The sequence below is a fragment of the Hemicordylus capensis genome, chromosome 12 (assembly GCF_027244095.1).
Source record: "Hemicordylus capensis ecotype Gifberg chromosome 12, rHemCap1.1.pri, whole genome shotgun sequence".
Lineage (NCBI taxonomy): Eukaryota > Metazoa > Chordata > Lepidosauria > Squamata > Cordylidae > Hemicordylus > Hemicordylus capensis.
Genome location: NC_069668.1, coordinates 19515706 through 19533651, shown reverse-complemented (window position 1 = coordinate 19533651; position 17946 = coordinate 19515706). Strand labels below are relative to the sequence as shown.

The 17946-nt window shown below is 51.2% G+C and overlaps 1 protein-coding gene across 2 annotated transcripts in view; it reads left to right on the top strand.

The window, feature by feature from the left end:
* The window catches only part of CLUH (clustered mitochondria homolog), a 48429-nt gene that overhangs the window by 14055 nt on the left and 16428 nt on the right, over window positions 1–17946 (top strand). For both annotated transcript variants that reach the window (XM_053275345.1, XM_053275344.1), the window contains exons 2-15: window positions 2688–2881; window positions 5045–5216; window positions 6029–6172; window positions 6780–6907; window positions 7569–7723; window positions 8175–8300; window positions 9494–9641; window positions 10490–10582; window positions 11694–12388; window positions 12863–13113; window positions 14244–14348; window positions 14847–14947; window positions 15257–15409; window positions 17317–17379. In XM_053275345.1, the coding sequence (XP_053131320.1) occupies window positions 2688–2881; window positions 5045–5216; window positions 6029–6172; window positions 6780–6907; window positions 7569–7723; window positions 8175–8300; window positions 9494–9641; window positions 10490–10582; window positions 11694–12388; window positions 12863–13113; window positions 14244–14348; window positions 14847–14947; window positions 15257–15409; window positions 17317–17379 (2528 nt within the window). The remainder of the gene's footprint in view (window positions 1–2687; window positions 2882–5044; window positions 5217–6028; window positions 6173–6779; window positions 6908–7568; window positions 7724–8174; window positions 8301–9493; window positions 9642–10489; window positions 10583–11693; window positions 12389–12862; window positions 13114–14243; window positions 14349–14846; window positions 14948–15256; window positions 15410–17316; window positions 17380–17946) is intronic.

The window sequence follows — 17946 nt, the reverse complement described above, 5'->3', positions numbered from 1 at the left end:
TTCAGCAGTTTGCATACGGAGCAACACAGAAAAAGCCAAAGGCATGCTTTCGGCAACATGCGGAGAGAAGGCAGTTTCCTGTGCCCCTTTGTAGACTCGAGCCGACCTTTTTAGCCACAGGATTCGGAGCTTGCTTGCCAATTTGGAGCTTGCTCGCCGGCCCCTTCTTGTGTACTGCTCTCCCGCGTATACTTCCAGGCAAAACGGGTTAATGTTTGATGTAGCAAGTTACTCTGCAAGCATCAGGAGTGCCGTTGGACGGTTGCAGGCCAGCCGACAAGATTTGCGGAGAGGCGGGTAAAGCCTGGCCATCCAGTTACAAGCCAGAGGACTTGGAACCTTGATCTTGTGTTGGCTAGCTTAACTTCCCAAGAGGAAAAGAAGAAATTCTCTGTGTGTGTGTGTGTGTGTGTTTTGTTTAAAGCAGACATCTAGAAGTTATCCTTAAAAACATATGAAGCCGCCTTCTACTGAGTCAGACCCTTGGTCCATCTAGCTCAGTATTGTCTGCACAGATGGGCAGCGTCCAAGGTGGCAGGCAGGAGTCTTTTCCAGTCTTACCTGGAGATTCTGAATGGGGGTTGAACCAGGGACCTGCTGCATGCAAACAAATGGAAAAATAAAACCACCCTGAGCCTGCAAGCTGGCATGCAGAAGGTTCCAAATTCCCTCTCTGGCAGCATCTCCAGGTAAGGTCGGGAGAGACTCGTACCTGTAGCCTTGGGGAGCTGCTGCCAGTCAGTGTACAGTAAGCTAAGGGTCTGACTCTATATAAGGCGTTTTCCTGCATCCCTAGCACCGTTGGGACCATCCCATACCTGGAGCTGGGTCACTCTTGGGAGAGGGCTGTAGCTTTGAAGATACCTCCTTCCCCCCCAGCTCCATCCCCTGAGAGGAATCTCTTGACAGTGCTCACACATCAAGTCTCCCATACATTTGCAAGCAGGACAGACTCTGCATCTCGAAGGGGACAAGTCATGCTGGCTCCCACAAGATCAGCGAAATCTCTCTTGCGACATCCTTTCCTTCCTTGGAATGGGAAAGGGTCATAGGAAGGCTGCCATATATTGAGTCAGACTCCTGGTCCATCTAGCTTAGCGTTGTCTACCCAGACTGGCAGCAGTTTCTCCAAGGATTTTGGAAATGCTGCCAAGGAGGGAGGGAACTGGGAACTTCCAGCATGCAAGAAGGTAGCTGCTCTTCCCAGAGCGGCCCCATCTCCTATGGTAGGGCTGCTCCACTCTGGCCCTACTGCCGATGTTGGCCTACAACTCCTCTAATCCCTGGCTATTGGCCACTGTGGCTGAGGATTATGGGAGTTGTAGTCCAAAAACAGCTGGTGGGTGGGTGGGGGCTAAGTTGAGCCGGCTTGCCTTACGGGGAATCTCTCCCAGTGTTCACGGATGTAGTCTCCCATTCAAATGCAAACCAGGGTGGGCCCTGCTTAGCAAAGGGGACCGTTCAGGCTTGCTACCACAAGGACAGGTTCCGCCTGGAGCATGAGCTGCCTTCTCTGGAGTCAGACCATTCTCTCTCGCGCGACCATCTCGTTCAGGCCTGACTTGGCAGCAGCTCTCCCAGGCTTCAGACTCCCAACCCCCAACCCCCCCCCCCCCCGGTCTGCTCAGAAATGCGCTCTGCCTGCAAAGCGGGCATTGTGCCACTGCGCGTCCCTGGCCACAAGCTGATTTCTGTGCCGCCCCTGAAAATGGGCCGCGCGCCACCCATGGGAGCGGTCCGTCTCTGCAGTCTCGTCTTCGGGAGAGCAGGTTCGCAAGGGAACTCCTTTCTGCACGATCCGGAGATCGCAGTGGGAGTACCGGTTATAGGTGCCCTGGGGCTGTGCTGCGCGATCCACACCCTCTTTTTGTGGTGACGGTTTTAAATTAAGAGAGTTCTGCAAACTGGCTTAGTGTTTGTTCTGTTTCTCCCCGCCCCCCGCCTTTCCTTTTGTACATGCACTGCTTCTCTTTCTCCTTCCCCCCCACCCCGCCATGATGCATACCTCCTCAGGGGACACAGGGGGGCCTTCAAGCAGGTGAGAGAAAAAGGAGATAAGACAGCACGATTCAAATTCACCCAAAGCTGAATCAGAATCGGTTGAATTCAACCGAACCCGTTTTGACTTTGGGTGAATTCAGGTCAGTGTGAGCAAATCTCCAACCTATTCAATGGTTTCCAATTCGATTCGAATTGATTCGAGCAAAATTTCGTGCACATCCCTAGTTTGGGCCTCTGGTGGCACCCTGGCCTTCCGAGGCTCTGGCCTGTTTACCTTTGGCGAGTCAGCATCTCCTGTGGGTGACCAGACCAGGGAAGACTCAACTGGAAGAGAGAATTGGTTCTCCTCCTCTTCGTCATTCAGGCTGTTGCTGTGCCCGAAGGGACAAGAGGCAGTGTGGTCTAGTGCTTAGGCTCGTTGGTGGTGGGGACGAGCTGGGTTCGAGTCCTCACCTTGCCATGAAGTTGGGGGTGAGCTTGGACTGGCCGCGCGCTCCGCCTAACCTACCCCGCAGGGGGGTTAAAAAGGAGTGGGGGAGAACAAGTGTGCACTTCTGCTCTTGAACCGTGTTCTTGTATGCAGATTTAATCAACTAGGATTTTCTCCAGTGACACCCACCAGACTTCTAGGTCTCTCCCAGGCTAGACATTTAATTTTTTTCTCCCTCCCTCTTCTTTCTGGGCAGAGGAACACCCATCCAACATAACCCTAATGAACGGAGATGGTTTGCATGAGAACCACAAGGAAGAAACCCCGCAGAACGGCCACGAAGAGGCAGACCCCGCGGACGATGGCAACGATCAAGAGGTCATTGTTATCCAGGACACGGGCTTCACGGTCAAGATCCACGCGCCGGGAGTGGAGCCTTTCCCCTTGCAAGTGAGTGGAAGCTGGAGTGACCCCTGCCTTATGCCTCGCCTGGTCCGTCGCCCTTCTGAACACTGATCAGTAGAGACTAATTAAAATTGCAAGCCAGGAAAATCACTAAAATTTACTAAATTGCTCATTCCTAAACTTACAAGCCAGACAGAGGCTTGTGGGGCAGGGAGAGAGAATGTCGGTAGAACGAGCTCCCTGAGGGAAACTGAGGCACAGGTCAGGGAGAAGAAGCCCTCTGAAACACTTGAACTGCTAGTTCTAAAACAGGCTTAGATTAACGAGTGTTCTCCTTTCTTGTAGCATCTTAGTATAAGCCACCTTAAGCTGATCTGTCTGGACAGCCTTTGTCTAGCTTGAGAACTCCCTAGCAGGACCTTGGGGCCATTCCGAGGGCAACGGAATCAGGCCTGTTACCGCTTTTTCAATGACTAGCCGCAAGCAGATTTTCAAGTTGATATTATGTGTACCCACTGGCAAGAGAACAGGCCATATTTTAACAAAACCTTTAAATCTTGAATTTTCTTATTAATGCTATTAATTGTTATTGTTTGTTAATCTGGTCTGTGACCGCAATAAACTTACTACAACTTACTACTACTACCTTCAAATATTATCGATAGTGTCTGAAACAGACAAAATACATCAGTAATGGAATCACAATTCCTAACTTACTTTGCATGCTTCAGACTCTTGCTGATAATACTGAACGGTTTTGTAAGTCTCTTTCCTTATGGAGATGATCTTTTGCTAGTGGGTCTGCGTAATATCAACGTGAGAATTTGCTTATGGCCACAGTCCTATTGAAAAAGGGGCTACGTAACTGATTCCGTTCCCCTTGGAATCATCCTCTGGTTTAAGGAGGGGACGTGGTCGTTTTCACTGTCCTCGCAGGACAGGCAGGCAGTCGTGTGAAGAGTGCACATCTCTGTAACCTGCAAAAGTTGACCACATGGAGAACAGGCCACCTTTGTTTTGGGTAGGTGGGTTTAAAACATACGTAGACTGCTTTTCTAAACAGTCTGTTTATGCAGAGCGGTTCGTAATAAAATGAAGGATCCAGTCTTGAAATGAAGGGAAAAGCAAGCCGGTGAGAGAACCAGCAGCAGTATAAAATACCATCAAACTTACATGTTCTTAAGAACAGCTCTGCTGGATCAGACCCAAGGAGGTCCATCTAGTCCAGCATCCTGTTCCCCACGGTGGCCCACCAGATGCCTCTGGGAAGCCCACAGGCAAGAGGGATGTGCATGCCCTCCCTTCTCCTGCTGCTGTTGCTCCCCTGCAACTGGGATTCAGAGGCATCTTGCCTCTGAGGTTGGAGACTAGTTGCTGTCAATAGATCTCTTCTCCATGAATTTGTCCAAACCTGTTTAGTTTTTCTCCATTCAGTTGAAAGGCAGAGCAGTTTCATTGGCTTCAAAGCAGGGGGTGGGGTCTCAAACCTGAATCCCCAGATACTGTTGGGACTACAATCCCCATCATCCCCAGCCACAATGACCTTTGGCTTTGGCATAGGAACATAGGAAACTGCCATATACTGAGTCAGACCATTGGTTCATCTAGCTCAGTATTGTCTACCCAGACTGGCAGCGGCTTCTCCAAAGTTGCAGGCAGGAGTCTCTCTCCGCCCTATCTTGGAGATGCTGCCAGGGAGGGAACCTGGAACCTTCTGCTTTCCCCAGAGCGGCTCCATCCCCTGAGGGGAATCTCGTACAGTGCTCACAAATCAAGTCTCCCATTCATATGCAACCAGGGCAGACCCTGCTTAGCTATGGGGACAAGTCATACTTGCTACCACAAGACCAGCTCTCCTCTCTATCCCCAGCTACAGTATGCCGTTGGCCATTGCAGCAGGGGATCATAGGGGTTGTAGTCCAACAACATCAGTGGGCCCTAGTTCGAGAACCCTCTGCCTTAAAGCAGGGGAAAGAAACCCTGTGTGTGGCAAGCTAGCTCATCAGGAAGGAAGAAAACTGAGCCAGAAGCCTTTTCCTTGGCAGGCTAGCTTTCCATCACCAGGGGGTTCTTTTGTGAAGGAGATTTTCTGGCGTGGCCCAACTTGTTTCTGTCTGTGGCAGCTGCAGCTTCTGGTGAACTGAAGCCACATTGGGAGAACTAAGCTGGTCTCCTGTTATTTCTCTTCCCCTCCATCCCTCCTGAAAGGTCTCTCCTCAAGAGATGGTCCAGGAGATCCACCAAGTATTGATGGACCGTGAAGATACATGCCACCGGACGTGCTTCTCCCTGCAGTTGGACGGCAATGTCCTGGACAATTTTGCCGAGCTGAAGACCATCGAAGGCCTGCAGGAGGGTTCTGTGCTGAAAGTGGTTGAAGGTAAAACTCGAAGGGCCCAAACCAACCAACCTAGGAAGCTGCCATATACTGAGTCAGACCCTTGGTCTCTCTAGCTCAGTATTGTCTACACAGGCTGGCAGCGGCTTCTCCAAGGCTGCAAGCAGGAGTCTCTCTTAGCCTGATCTTGGGGATGCTGCCAGGGAGGGAACTGGGAACCTAGATGCTCTTCCCCGAGCAGCTCCATCCCCTCAGGGGAACATCTTCTAGTGCTCACATATCAGGGGGTAATTCATGCTTGCTGCCACAAGACCAACCCTCCTCCTACGTAGGATAGAAGTTATTATTGTTTATTACATTTATAAACCACCCCATCTAAAGGCTCTGGGCGGTGTACAAGTTAAGCTGTGAAAGGGCACAGAGTCGCATTTCTGAGTGTTGTGGCATTTCCAAGAGTTGGGCAAAAGAGACATCAGAGCAGCCCTGCTGGATCAGGCCCAAGGAGGCCCATCGAGTCCAGCATCCTGTTTCCCACAGAGGCCCACCAGATGCCTCTGGGGAGCCCACAGGCAGGAGCTGAAAGGGGCATGCCCTCTCTCCTGCTGCTGCTCCCCTGCAACAGGGATTCAGAGCTATTTTGATTCTGAGGCTGGAGGTGGCCTATAGCCCCCAGACTAGGAGCCTTTGATAGACGTGTCCTCTGTGAATTTATCAGGGCCATCCAGGCTGTTGGCTGCCACCACATTATGTGGTAGAGAATTCCATGGGCTGATTATGCGTTGTGTTTAAAAGTTCCTTCCTTTTGTCAGTCCTGAATTTTCTGTCCCTCTCCCAACCCTCCCCCCCCCCCGCAGAGCCCTACACCGTCCGGGAAGCCAGGATCCACGTCCGTCACATCCGTGACCTCCTGAAGAGTCTCGACCCCTCGGATGCTTTCAATGGGGTCGACTGTAGCTCCTTGTCGTTCCTGAGCGTCTTCACAGATGGAGACCTTGGAGGTTCGTGGCTGCCAGAGCTGGTCTTCTGGGTGGGGATGTGTGGGTGTGACAGCCCCCTTAACACGTGAACTTATATCCTGCCACCCGCTGGACCTTGCCCCCCCCCCCCGTCCTGCAGACACCCCTGATACAGGTACAACCTGTATTGAACTTATTTTAAGAGGGTCATCTTAAATTCAGAGGAATCCCCTATTCTGGTCAGTACAGTACATAAGTAGCTTCCCAAGCTGACCAGCCAGCTTAGGAACATAGGACGCTGCCGTATACTGAGTCAGACCCTTGGTCTGTCTAGCTCAGTATTGTCTTCACAGACTGGCAGCAGCTTCTCCACGGTTGCAGGCCGGAGTCTCTCTGGGCCCTGTCTTGGAGATGCTGCCAGGGAGGGAACTTGGAACCTAGCTGTTCTTCCCAGAGAGGCTCCATCCCCTAAGGGGAATATCTTCCAGTGCTCACATGTGGTCTCCCATCCAAATACAAACCAGGGTGGACCCTGCTTAGCAAAGTGGACAAGTCATGCTTGCTACCACCAGACCAGCTCTGCTCTGCTCTCCTCTCCCCCTCTTGTCTGTGCTGATCCTCTTTCTTTTGCTCGTTTGTTTGGTTTTAGACAGCGGTAAACGGAAGAAGAAGGGTACAGAAATGGAGCAGATCGACTGCACCCCTCCGGAACATATCCTGCCAGGGGGCAAGGAGAAGCCCCTCTGCCCCCTTCAGCCCCAGAACAGGGACTGGAAGGTAGAGTCACCGGGGCGGGGAGGGGCACCCACCCGTCCTGCTCCGTCCAGCCCCATCGCTGGGCATTCCACCTTCTGCCCCCTGGCTCTTATATATACATTGGATATCCCCATAACAGTTTTCTAGAAAAACGGACAGCGTCTACACTCACTATAAATTTGGTTTTTCTTCCAGCATGGCCATTTATTTATGTCCCCCAGTTATCAAAGAGTGGCTCCACCCTAGTAAGAAAAAGGGTTTTAATACCTGGGATCCAGCTAAAACCTCTTAGGAACCTTTATCCCATCAAATTTCCTGACTCTGATGCCACTGAGTTTCCTCCTAAAAGACTCGATGAACAAAAGCTGGGATAAATCCTGAAATATCCTTATACAGGGTGCCGGGAATCTAACCCAGCACGGCCATGCCATCCAGAAACTGAACAGAGACATGAATTACAAGGCATCCCCCCAGTGAATATCTTCATAAAGTCCCAAGGGGGCCCACGTTTTTAACGTATGTCTCCAAAATGGTTCCCTTCTCGATCGCCAGTTGTCCAGGTCCCTCCCCCCCAATCTGGCCCTTCCCAATACCCCCAAACTGTATATCCTCTGGCCTGTCCTCCTCTCTCGACGGTGCTGACATCCAGTCTCGTCTCTCCCGCCCCGGTCCGACTCATCAGCCCCTGCAGTGCCTGAAAGTGTTAACCATGAGCAGCTGGAACCCGCCGCCCGGCAACCGCAAGATGCACGGAGACCTGATGTACCTCTACGTCATCACCACGGAAGACCGGCACGTCAGCATCACCGCCTCCACCCGGGGGTTTTACCTCAACCAGTAAGTCGCTGGCTGGCGTCTTTGCTTGCTTACTTCCATGTGTCTACACCGCTTTGTGGACTTGGGTTGAAAAGCAGTATATAAATATTTGTCATAGCTCTCCTGGGTCTCGGACAGGGATCTTTCCCAGCCTTACTCGGAGATGCTGCCAGGGATTGAACCCGGGACCTGCTGCAGGCAAAGCAGATGCTCCTCTTCCGCTGAGTTACTGCCCCCTAGTAATAGAAGAAGCTGCCTTCTACTGAGTCAGACGCTTGGTCCATCTAGTTCAGGACTGTCTGCATGGACGGGCAGCAGCTCTCTGCGGTTTCAGACAGGGAGGCTTTCCCAGCCCTTCTGGAAGATGCTGGCAGGGATTGAACCTGGGACCTTCTGCATACAAGGCAGATGCTCTGCCACTGCACTACGGCCCTGTCCTCGCCAATAAACTCCGACTGCTTTCTCTTTGCAGGTCCACAGCATACAACTTCAACCCCAAGCCCGCCAGCCCAAGCTTCCTCAGCCATTCCCTGGTAGAGCTCCTCAACCAGATCAGTCCTACCTTCAAAAGAAACTTCGCTTCTCTGCAGAAGAAACGGTAACCCCCTCTCCTCCCCTCCCCTCTCCTTCTCCACCAGCACTTACTATTCCTTCTCCTTCTCCTTCTTCTCCTCCACCAGCACCTACTATTCCTCTCTTCTCTTCCTCCTCCTTCTCCACCAGCACTTTCTATTCCTCTCTTCTCTTCCTCCTCCTCCTTCTCCTCTCCTCTCCTTCTCCACCAGTACTTTCTATTCCTCTCTTCTTTTCCTCCTTCTCCTCTCCTCTCCTTCTCCACCAGCACTTTCTGTTCCACTCTTCTCTTCCTCCTCCTTCACCTCTCCTCTCCTCTCCTTCTCCACCAGCACTTTCTATTCCTCTCCTCTCGTCTTCACCTCTGCCTCTCCTTTCCCCACATTCCTGGGTTTGTTCTGAATTAAGTTTGTTCTGGTTATGTTTTGTTTTTAAGCAGTGTTTTCAGATGTACCAAGAGGACATGTGCAGACATAGGGGTGTAGGAAGCTGCCATATACCGAGTCAGACCCTTGGTCCATCTAGCTCAGTATTGTCTAAACAGGCTGGCAGCGGCTTCTCCCAGGTTGCAGGCAGGAGTCTCTCTTAGCCCTCCCTTGGAGATACTGCCAGGGAGGGGTCTTGGAACTGTCTCAGTGCAAAGCTGATGCTCTGGGGAGTGTACTAGAATGAATGCCCAGGAATGCCCACTGAAAAGCCCTGGTTCCTTCCAAAGTGCTGTGGAAGGCATTGCAATTCCATAGGAAGCTGCCATATACAGAGTCTGACCCTTGGTCCATCTAGCACAGTACTATCTACCCAGACTGGCAGCGGCTTCTCCAGGGAGGGTTGCAGGCAGGAGTCTCTCTCCGCCCTCTCTTGGAGATGCTGCCAGGGAGGGAACTTGGAGCCTTCTGCATGCAAGCAGGCAGATGCTCTTCCCAGAGTGGCCCCATTATCCCCTAAGGGGAATCTCTTCCAGGGCTCACATCTAGTCTCCCATTGAAATGCAAACCAGGGCAGGCCCTGCTTAGCTAAGGGGACCATTCATGCTCACTACCGCATGTGCAGTCTCGGTGCATCCCTGTTTCAATAAGATGGGCCAGTTCCAAGGAGTGGAAATTGCACCCGAACCACAGTATACTAGACTGTGAAGAATTAAAGGAAATGGATCAGATTACTGCCGCCTGCAGACTGAACGGTGACGGTTGCTTCTGTGCCTTTCTGCCTCCCAACCAGCGTCCAGAGACACCCGTTGGAGCGGATCTCCACCCCTTTCCAAGTGTACAGCTGGACAGCACCGGTCGCAGAACACGCCATGGACTGCGTGAGAGCCGAAGACGCCTATACCTCTAGGCTGGGCTATGAGGAGCATATCCCGGGACAGGTAACGAGACCTGGGTGGGTCTTGAAGTTCCCCTTGGGTCTGTTATCACTGTCTTTACCTGAATCCAAGACTAGGTTCCCCCCCAGGTTGTTTGATATTAGAAATCAGGAGGCCACCTTAAATTCAGAGTCCCGGTGCTTGGATGGAAGCAGGCGAATTCTCCTTCTGCCCAGAACGCAGACTTCCGGAAATGAAGCTCGGGCAGGGATTACAGGGCCTGTTTGCTTTGCTTCTCAAAAGTTCTGCCAACCAAGTTTGTAGAGCAGCTTATGTAGAATCAGCCGCAAAAATAACGAGCCCTTAATGGCAAAAAGCAGATTATGTGTGTGTTTAAACAGTTTACTCGTCAGAGCTGGTGACGTGCCGCTAACAACAATTAAAACACATATAAAAGTTAAAACAGTTAGACATATAACAACACATATAAAAGTTAAAACAATGCAATAATTTAAAAACCGTAAAACTAAACAAACAGTATTAATTTTTTTAAAAAACCTGAGAAAGCTTGGGTTTAAAAAAAGGGGGGGGGGGGTTTTCAAATGTTTTTTTGAAAACGGCCAGAGATGGGGAGGATCGCGTCTCAGCAGGGAGCGCATTCCACCATCTCGGGGCAGCGACCGAGAAGGCCCCGTCTCTGTCTAGCCACCAAACGAGTTGGCAGCAACTGGAGCCGGAGCTCCCCAGTGAGCGGTGGGGCTCGTAGCGAAGAAGACGCTCTCTTAGATACCCTGGGCCTAAGCCGGTTAGGGCTTTGTAAGTTATGACCAGCACTTTGTATTTTGCCCGGAAACCTATCGGCAACCTTTTGTGGGGGTTTCATCCTTCTCTCTCCACCCTCTTGCTTTCAGACCCGCGATTGGAACGAAGAGCTGCAGACCACCAGAGAACTGCCCCGCAAAAATCTTCCAGAGAGGCTGCTGCGGGAACGAGCCATTTTTAAGGTCTGGTTTTCTCAGGGGGTGGGGGTGGGCAGGGAAGGTGAGGACTAAAATTCTAGTCCTCATTGTTTAGAAAAGAGAAACGTCAGCACAGTGTTGTCTTTCTGCTAGTAATTGGACATTGGAAGTGTGTGTGGGGGGGGGGGGGCATTGGGAAGGGCCTCCCAGTGGTCTCTGGGCTGTATTTCATTCACGGCAGAGGCACAGGAAATACCCTGGTTCCCAGACTCAGGAGCTGTGGCTAAAAACACGAAGAATATTTATGAAAACGGGAAATATTTATATACTGCTTTTCAACCAAAGTTCCCAAAGTGGTTCACCTAGAAATAAACAAATACATTGTGTGTGTATGAAAATAAATCTCCATTCCCCTAAAGGACTCACAATTAAATTAAATTAAAATTAAATTAAATTAAAAAGAAAGAAAGAAAGAAATCTAAGCTAGACACCAGCAACAGCCACTGGAGGGATGCTGTGCTGGGGCTGGATAGGGCTGGTTGCTCTCCCCATACTAAATACAAGAGAATCGCCACTTTAAAAAGATGCCTCCTTGCTCAGTTAGCCAGGCTCTCCGCAGCCAGGGAAGAGCCAAGCGGGACCGAAGCATTTCTAAGCTTGTATCTGCCTCCACGCTATGCATCTGCATCCTAGCCTGTGCCACTGTCTTGTGAGAAGATCCTGAGCTAGGTGCCTTCCCTTTTAAGAACATAGAACGTAAGAACAGCCCTGCTGGATCAGGCCCGAGAAGGCCCACCTAGTCCAGCATCCTGTTTCATACAGTGGCCCACCAGATGCCTCTGGGACCCCCCAGGCAAGAACCGAGGACATGCCCCCTCTCTCCTGCTGCTGTGGCTCCCCTGCCCCTGGGATTGAGAGGCATCTTGCCTCTGAGGCTGGAGGTGGCCTGTAGCCCCCAGGCTAGTAGTCACTGGTGCCTGTTGGCTGGAGGTGGTCTGTAGGCCCTGGGCTAGCAGCCCTTGATAGACCTGTCCACCATGAATTTACCTAAACCCCCCTTAAAGCCATGCATAAGGATCCCTTTCTCGTGGCCGCAGACGCCCTGCGTCAACGACGCCTCATTTATGCAGCTCGGGTGACGGCGCGTCTCTTCTAGGTGCACAGCGACTTCACGGCGGCCGCCACGAGGGGGGCCATGGCCGTCATCGACGGCAACGTGATGGCCATCAACCCCAGCGAGGAGACGAAGATGCAGATGTTCATCTGGAACAACATCTTCTTCAGCCTGGGCTTCGACGTCCGCGACCACTACAAGGACTTCGGGGGGGACGTGGCCGCCTACGTGGCCCCGACGAACGACCTCAACGGGGTCCGGACGTACAACGCGGTGGACGTCGAAGGGCTCTACACGCTGGGGACGGTCGTGATCGACTACCGGGGCTACCGCGTGACGGCCCAGTCGATCATCCCGGGCATCCTGGAGCGGGAGCAGGAGCAGAGCGTCATCTACGGCTCGATTGACTTTGGCAAGACGGTCGTCTCGCACCCCAAGTACCTGGAGCTGCTGGAGAAGACCAGCCGGCCCTTGAAGATCCAGAAGCACGAGGTGCTGAACGACAAGGACGAGGAGGTGGAGCTGTGCTCCTCGGTGGAGTGCAAAGGGATCATCGGCAACGACAGCCGCCATTACATCCTCGACCTTCTGCGCACCTTCCCCCCGGACCTGAACTTCCTGCCCGTGGAGGGGGAGGCCATGCCGGAGGAGTGCCGGAAGATGGGCTTCCCCAAACAGCATCGGCACAAGCTGTGTTGCCTTCGGCAAGAGCTGGTCGACGCCTTTGTGGAACACCGGTGAGTCCCGAGGGATTTTTCTCTTTGGGGTGCCTTTTTGGCCTCCCAGCACTCCGTGTTTGTCCAGGAGAGCTGGGCGGTAGTGAGCATGACCGGTCCCCTTTTTGCTAAGCAGGGTCTGCCCTGGTTTGCATTTGGCTGGGAGACGGCGTGCGTGAGCACTGGAAGAGATTCCCCTTAAGGGATGGAGCCGCTCTGGGAAGAGTAGAAGGTTCCAAGTTCCCTCCCTGGCGGCATCTCTAAGATATGGCTGAGAGAAACTCCCACCTGCCACCTTGCAGAATCCGCTGCCAGTCTGGGTAGACAGTACTGAGCTAGACAGACCAGGGGTTTGACTCAGTATATGGCAGCCTCCTATGTCCCTAGTTTGGGTTAGTTTTAAAAGATGTCGTCTGGTGGGAACCGAAGTCTTTCCAGAGCTGTATGTGCAGAACTCTTCTGCGTTGGGCTGACTGGTCCTCTTCTCCGCGCCAGGTACCTCATGTTCATGAAGCTGGCTGCCCTGCAGCTGATGCAGCAGAAGGCCAGCCAGCCAGAGGGCTCGGCTTCGCTGGAGAACGGCAGTGCCAGCCCCACGGCGCCCTTTCCGGAAAACGGGGCCGGGGACAGCGAGAAGCCCCTCTTGGCCGAGGTCAAGCTGGAAGACGGCAAAGGGGTGGAAAACGTGTCTGGGCTGGACCAGGTCAAAGAGCTGACGGAGACCATTGCCTCGGACGATGGAGCAGGTATTGGTTGTGCTCGTGCCAGGATCCTGCTTCCCGGAGTAGCCAGCCAGATGCCTCCCAGGAAGCCCTACAAGTGGGGCCTGGAGGCAATAGCCCTCCACGTCTGTCTTGCCTGAAACTCAGAGGAATATTGCCTCTGAAAGTGGAGGCTCCATTTAGGCCATGTGAGACGGCTGGCTTGGCTGTATCTTGTGGAGGCAGGGAATGCATGGATCTTTATTTTGATCATCGACTAGAAGCAGAGCCATCAACAGAAGGGAAATCTATTTTTTTTATTTACTTATTGTTAAGTTTTATATACCGCCGTTCATGAAAACAATCCCAAGGCAGTTCACACATAAAACGAGACTATAGAAATACATAAAATTAAAATGTTAAAGCTAAAATATAAAAACATGAATCTGACTGAAAAGGTTTAAAATCTCTTAGGCTAGTCAATATTTATATACCAGTCAACCAGCAACCTTGAGAACAAAATAACATTTTTGCAGCAGATTAAAACCCACTCCCATTTCATTCTCGACCTATTCTAGCGAAACGCACATCTTCTGTCGGACTTTGCTTGCTAGTTACTAAGCTGAACTTAGCAGCATCTGGAGATATCCATACCCTATCCAAATCCGCTTAAAGATAATTGACATAAAGGTTATCTGATTAAGTGCTGTCAAGTCGGTGTTGACTCTTAGCGGCCACAGAGAGAGATTCTCTCCAGGATGGTGGTCTGTCTTCCACTTAGCCTTGAAGGTCTCTTAGTGAGTGGTGCATTCATGGCTGTCGTCATCAAGCCCATCCACCTTGCTGCTGGTCGTCCTAATACCACTCAATGCCACCTGTAGGGGAGCAGGCATGCCCTCACCCCTGCTTCTCAGGAGGCATCTGGAGGGCCTCTGTGGCTTTGGGACGCTGGCTTTGGGCCTGACCCAGCAGGGCCATTCTTAGGTCCCTGTCCCACCTCCCCGCAACCATTTCTGAAACAGGTCAGCCAGAACCCTGCGCCCTCCCCCAAATGTCGGTCTTTTCAGGAGCGGAGGGCAAGAGCTCCCCGGCCGGGGTGCCTCCTCCTTTCTGGCCTGCAGCAGCCTCTCTGTAAATGTTGTTTCTCTCTCTCTCTCTGTGTTTCTGGTGCCCAGTGGACCCCAAAAGCAGGGAGGTGATTCAGAACGCCTGCAAAGCTGTGGGCTCCATCAGCAACACGTCCTTCGACATCCGCTTCAACCCGGATATCTTCTCGCCGGGTAAGTGCTCCAGGCCAAGAGAGGCGGGCGTCCTTTTCGCCCCCCGGGCAACCGCCCTCTCTCGCCCGGTTTAATGGGGAAACAGTCTGCAAGTTGCCCTGCAAAGATTCTTGCTTGCCTCCGCAGGTGACGCTCAGAGCAGGGCTAGGCTCCCTCGCGTCGCCACAACTGCGATATAGGAAGGTGCCGAAAGGCAACATCTCATACTATGCGGGAGGAGGCAATGGTTAACCCTTCCTGTATTCTACCCAAGACAACCGCAGGGCTCTGTGGGCCCCAGGGGTCGACACTGACTCAATGGCACCCTTTACCTTTACTGTATACATACTCTCAAGCCTAAAAGTGAAATGTATGGACTAATAAACCTCATTGGATTTATTGTTCCGCATGCTTATATACCCCTTCTCAACAAAAACATTCTTGGAGAGGCTGGCAAAGGCAGAAGAAGCTGTTCCTTTGTCCTCTTCTCGTGGTCCAATATTCCTTTCTGCCTCTTAGGGGTGCGTTTCCCGGAGTCCAGCAAAGAACAGATTCAAGATCAGAAGAGGTTACTGAAGGACGCTGCCGCTTTTCTGGTCTCCTACCAGATCCCGGGCTTGGTGAGCAAACTGCAGTTGTGGGGCTAGAAAACGGGCCTCGGGGATTCACAAGCAGGCCTGAGCTCTCTGTTTAACTCGGAGAATATTGAAAGCCCTGCCTGTCTCTCTGCTTGCATGGTCCAGGTTGTTTTAGTGCCAGATAAGTCGGAGGGCCTCTTAAAGCGCCGCCTGTTTTCTCCCAGGCTTCTTTAATTGTTGCTTCTCCAAGTGCATTAAAAAGTGCATAAAACCACACAGGTCCAGCCGTCCTAGAGCCAGTGTGGCTAAGTTTGCTCTGTTTGGGGTGGGTGGGTTTCCCTGCCCTTGCAGGTCAAAGACTGCCTTGACCACACCATGCTGCCGATGGATGGTGCCACCTTAGCAGAAGCGATGCACCAGCGAGGTATCAACATGCGCTACTTGGGTAAAGTGGTTGACTTCATCGCCAAGACCCCGGCCCGGACTCAGCTCGATCACGTCTATGTGAGTTTCACTGCTGGTTGCCACTTAAAACACACACACACACAAAGATCTTGCGGCTGTGTTGTTATTGGGGATCATTTTTGCCCAGGCAAAGTTCCAAGTTGACTGGTACCCCTTCTTAACCCAGCCGAGAGGCACCTTTTTAAAAAGTGGCGATTCTCTTGTGTTTAGCAGGGGGAGAGCAACTGGCCCTATCAAGCGCCCAGCACAGCATCCCTCCAGTGGCTGTTGCTGGAGGGGTGTGTGTGTTTTTGTCTTATTATGTCTGTTTGTTTGGGTTTTGAACCTTTTGGGGACACGGGCCCATCTTCTTTGTGTATATCTTTATGTTTCTGTGTTAAACCATTTTGAGAACTATTGTTGGAAAGCAGTATATGTATATATATATAAATATTTATCGTAGCTGCCTTTTGTAAGCCTAGGCGTAAAAGGAAACACCTCTCTTTGTTTGGAGGCTCTGTTCTGACCGCTTTTGGAGTTTGCTTGGATATATGGAGAGTTTCCTTGGATATATTAAGCTTCCTCCATATTTGATTGTACATATACATTTTATGGTGCATTCCTAACTCTTGGGGACAGGCAACCATCGCTCATTAAAATAATAATATTTTTTGCTCTTTTCAATGACCTCCTTTTAATGCACAATTGAAAGTTAAAAGTTTAAGACATTCAGAAGTTTAAAAACATGTTTTTAAACTTTTGACTGTCTTAAACTTTTAAACTTCTAGCTTTCAATTGAGCATTAAAGGAGCTCATTGAGAAATGCTTCGAAGTGAATGCATGTCTCATCGCCCTTATACCATCTAATATTTTTTGTCTAAATCCGCATAAAGTTTAGAAATACAGTGTTTGGATATATGAAGCTGTGTTCTAGGACAAGAAATGCTTGGCCTGTCTAGGCCAGACCTGCTCAAATTCTCCCCCCCCCAGCTGGTTTTGGACTACAACTCCCACAATCCCCAGCCCCAGTGGCCCATAGCCAGGGATTATGGGAGTTGTAGGCCAACATCTGCAGGAGGGCTGAAGTTCCACCTTGAGATTGTTTTAATGAAAGGCAGCATAAAAATTGAAATGAATAAAATAAACTCTCCCCAATTCAGCCCAGCCCAGCATCCCTCTGAGGGGCTCTTGCTGGTGTGTCTGCTGCCCATTTTCGAGTTGTATGCCCTTTAGGGGCAGGGAAACATTTTCTTCTACTCCTAGCCATGCAAAGCACTTTCAGAATTTTTTGTTCAAAAATAGCATGATATATATAATCCTAATCATGGGCAGGATCCAAATAAGTCTTCCTGAAATAAAAGAGGTGAGTCCCCTTAATTTCATGGGCACATAGTCAGATAGCAATAATACAGTCTCCCAGAGGGGAGTTGGTCTTGTGGTTGCAAGCATGACTTGTCCCCTTAGTTAAGCAGGGTCCACCCTGGTTGCATTTGAATGGGAGACTTGATGTGTGAGCACTGTGAGATATTCCCCTCAGGGGATGGAGCAACTCCTGGGAAATGCAGAAGGTTCCAAGTTCGCTCCCTGGCAGCATCTCCAAGACAGGGCTGAGAGAGATTCCTGCCTGCAACCTGGGAGAAGCTGCTGCCAGTCTGTGAAGTCAGTACTGAGCTAGATGGACCAAGGGTCTGGCTCAGTATGTGGCAGCTTCCTCTGTTCTCAGTCAATCGCTAGACACGGTGTAGGCTCAAATGGCGGTGGCTACATTGTTGAAATGCAAGCATGCTTTCCTTTTGACCTGCGGGAGAAGGTTCGAGCACAGAATTTCCAGAATGCACAGCTTGAAGCCTTTATTATATTTTAAAAGAAAAAGGGACCCCCCCCCAAAAAAAGTTGAAGGTACAGATTGCTGTGTGCTTCCATCGCTTGACCAGTCCTCTTTGCTTCTTTCCTTTTCCTTGGTACAGAAAATAGGAATTGCAGAACTGATCACTCGGTCGGCCAAACACATCTTCAGGACCTACCTGCAGGTACACGTGGGACTCACTCACCCCACATGTCTCCCTTTTGGTGCCCTTTTCTTTTCTCGGGGTTTGTGTCAGTCCATCTCTCTCTCTCTCTCTCTCTCACACACACACACACACACACACACACTCTTTCCCAGTCGAGGGAAGCCGTCCCCTCATTCGGTCTCTTGTGGACGTTGCCTGGCAACCTGAAGTGCAATCTCATTAAGGTCCAAAAGAGGTGCAGAGGGGTGTGTGTGTGTGTCTTTCTCTCAGGGTTTTTCTCCCCTGGCATTTCCATTGATAAAAAGTTGGGTGCTTGGCCTGCAAAGCACGTGATGGGCTCCAGCGAACTCTCGCTTTCTGGCCACCGTAGGAAAGGGGTTGGGGTCCTCTCCCAGCTCCGTCGTGTCCTCTGGTCCAGACTTACAATTGTTGGGCCAGCCCTGCTTGATCAAGCCAAACGTCTGTCCATGGCAGCATCCCGTATTCCTCGGTAGCCACCCAGGTATTTCCAGATGACCTACAAAAAAGGGCATGAAAGCCACAGTTGCCCTTAGCCCACTGGCAACTGGTATCTGAAGAGCGACT